The sequence below is a fragment of the Triticum aestivum genome, chromosome 5D (assembly GCF_018294505.1).
Source record: "Triticum aestivum cultivar Chinese Spring chromosome 5D, IWGSC CS RefSeq v2.1, whole genome shotgun sequence".
In the NCBI taxonomy this organism is placed as follows: Eukaryota; Viridiplantae; Streptophyta; class Magnoliopsida; order Poales; family Poaceae; genus Triticum; species Triticum aestivum.
Genome location: NC_057808.1, coordinates 148364146 through 148367064, shown reverse-complemented (window position 1 = coordinate 148367064; position 2919 = coordinate 148364146). Strand labels below are relative to the sequence as shown.

The 2919-nt window shown below is 44.9% G+C and overlaps 1 protein-coding gene across 1 annotated transcript; it reads left to right on the top strand.

Annotated features, from left to right (window-relative positions):
• The first annotated feature begins 209 nt into the window (after positions 1 to 209).
• LOC123119927 (uncharacterized) lies at positions 210 to 2516 on the top strand. Its single transcript, XM_044539909.1, has 3 exons — positions 210 to 639; positions 1359 to 1419; positions 1999 to 2516. The coding sequence occupies exons 1-3, from the start codon at positions 486 to 488 to the stop codon at positions 2093 to 2095; spliced, it is 312 nt and encodes a 103-aa protein (XP_044395844.1). The 5' UTR covers positions 210 to 485; the 3' UTR covers positions 2096 to 2516.
• Positions 2517 to 2919: the final 403 nt, after the last annotated feature.

The window sequence follows — 2919 nt, the reverse complement described above, 5'->3', positions numbered from 1 at the left end:
CCTGACAGTGGTCTTCGCCGTGCTCCTTGGGATAGGCTATAGTAGTAGCGAGGGGTATAAAACCCGTGCTACTACTAAGTTGATAGTAGTAACGTGGGCTATAAACATATGTTGCTACTAAGTGATCTTCACGTGTCCCTCGGGACAGATCATAGTAGTGACGAGGGATATAAACCCGGCGCTGCTACTAAGTATTGGGTTTTTTAACAACCGTGCAATCCCATCCCCATCTCTCTCTGTCCTGCGACTCCTCGCCGCCGCAGCCACATACGCCAGCCGTCTCGCCTCGCTCCAGCGACTCCTGCCACCGCCAGGCATGCTCCGGAGCTTTGCCTCCCTCCGCTACATTCTCCCCTCCTGCTGGATTCAACGCTCGTGCCCACCAGCAGCCCTCCCCCGCGGCTAGGGTTTCAGGCGCGGTGGCGCCTCTCACTCTGGCGGTGAGGGAGCGGCGGCGGCGGGAGGAGGAGGAGGTGCGGTGCCAGATGTTCGGAGGAAGGGCGAAGTTCCATGCGACGGTGGCCGCGGCCGCGCTGGGCCAGCAGCAGCACCAGGCGGCGGAGTACAGGGAGCTCGGGGCCTGCTCAAGGGGAGCCTCGCCCACGGCAGCGATGGCACCAACCCACCCCGCACACTCAGGTCTGTCCGCCCGCTCAGATCCCCTCCCCCAAACCCCCTACCCTCGCTCCATTCGTTTTAGAATTGTTGCTTCTAGGTTTCTCCCGCGTATGTGCCAATTGGGAAGAATTCAGATTTTAAGGCTGGAGTTACTGCTCTGTCCTAGTGTGTATCAGTTGGTATGTTCAGGTAATTGTAGTACTACCAGTTCGTCCTGTGTATGAAGAATACTACCCGTTCGTCCTGTGTATGAAGAATGCTGATGGTTTAGCTGTATTGTCTCGCTAAAATTGCCATCATACTTCTTGTTTGAATATTGTTCTATACTAGTATTTTGCTTGATGTGACTCATTCGTCCTCATGTAGCACTACAATTAACCAAATGGAGCTGTAGTAGCCGTCACTTAGCCATTAATTTGTTTGTTTGATTTAGAACTCGATGTACTGTTTGTTTATTCAAGGTTTATTTACTTGTTGGAGCCGTTGAATTTCGTTGGAGATAAAAAAATATTCTGAGTGGGCGGCTGAGTATTCCTGTTGCTAATAGTTCCCCTGATTTGCCTCAAACATACAGTGAGTTGTTTTTTCTGGTTCGCTGCATTGTCTTAGATCTGTTACTAATCATAAACTTTCTATACTCCAATGCAGGTTAGTAATGATAGATACCCTTCTGTCTTCTTTTTCCTCAACAAAATTTACTAGTCATATGCTAAGAAGGTGAGGGGAGCTATTTCTCACAGGTGGGAGTAGGTTGATACCTCACTGTCTGCTACAACCAAGAGATTTGAAGAGTTGCAAAAGGTAATTTTGGGCCAAATTTTAGTGCATATTTTCATTTTAACAGAATCTTAGTGCCACTCTCCAGTAGTCAATGATTCTGTTCCGAACAAAAATGGAATTTATTGTTCTAAAGATGGATTAGATTAATAGTCGCATTACGAAACCACCAAGTATTTAGGGTACTACTATTATAGAATGCACTGGGTTAAGATGCCTGAATTTAAATAAAAATCTAAAACAGTTCTAAGAGCTAATGTATGATCAGAACTATATTTGTATTAGTTCAAGAGATTTGATATGCGTAACCGTTGTTGCATCACATATTATTATTAGCTGGCTCTTACTTGCTAAATGGTTCAAGTAAAGTATGGGATGCTGTTGAGGTATCTGGCAAGAACGTGATGCAAACATCATCAGTTGTCACAACTTCAGTTTTAACGCACAAGTAATGTACATGCACTCCATTGCATCCATGCTTTCAAAATTTCAAATGTTTTTGCTTCAGCAACAACTAGTCGTAACCAAAATTTTTTGCGCAGTAATGATCGATTGATGCCGCCAGATGATAGTGTCGTTGATATCGTCTTCTCCTTTTTGCAGGTACGGTGACCAAGCAAGAGAGATAACACAAGACTACATCAACGCCACCAGAAATGCTCTTCAACCACCAAAAACGCTCTTCAAGCAGGAGAGATAACAAAGTACTACCACAGTCTGGTGGGTGTTGTGCTCTTCAACCACTTGGAGGTGGACTTTGCCGTGAAGCCCGAAGACTACGCTACTCAGATGATCGTCCAGGTGATTGCGACGCCGGAGGTCGTCGGGGTGGAGGACCTCAACGCCACCGTCCGGGGGGAGGGCGGGTTCGGGTCCACCTGAGTTTGAACGCCGAGGCTTGGTAGGTACGTGTAGAGAAGTGGTTTGGTTGTTTGCGTCTGATGTTAAATGGGTTCTCATGATCTTTTCGAGTTTAGATGTTCAATGTTGCATCCATGAACACTGCAAGTGCTAAGATGGTTATGTGACCTTTGCACTAGACGTGTCTTGATTTCCATCCATGAATATTGCATGTAATTTTCATTTTTTTAATTTCTAATTAGTTAGCAGTAGCGTTGGGGCAAAAGGGTGTGCTACTAGTACTTAGATAGTACTAGCGCAGGTACGGAATAGTAGTAGCGTGGGTATGACGCGCTACTGCTAACTTTTTAGCTTTAGCGCGGAGTAAAAAAACGCGCTACTGCTAAAAAATAGTTGTAGTGTCATAGTAGTAGCGCGGTACCCCGCGCTACTGGTATGCAAAAAACCTATGCTACTAGTAGTGTTTTTCCTAGTAGTGGTTTGTGCAGTGCAAAACAAAAACTTTGGCTATAGTGTGTGAATTTTCATTTTTTACTAGAACATCGAATGTTTCTGAAACATTTTTCACATTACTTTTATACAATTTTTTTATTTTGTCCTAATTATTTATAATTTTTGGAGTTGCATAAGTATGGTAGATGTTCAGATTACTACAGACTGTCT

Bases quoted from the DNA above. Each gene is read 5' to 3' on its own strand.
- LOC123119927 (XM_044539909.1), top strand. From the start codon at position 486: ATGTTCGGAGGAAGGGCGAAGTTCCATGCGACGGTGGCCGCGGCCGCG. The intron at 640-1,358 runs GTCTGTCCGCCC...TATTTCTCACAG, and splicing joins AACCCACCCCGCACACTCAG to GTGGGAGTAGGTTGATACCT. The intron at 1,420-1,998 runs GTAATTTTGGGC...TCCTTTTTGCAG, and splicing joins GATTTGAAGAGTTGCAAAAG to GTACGGTGACCAAGCAAGAG.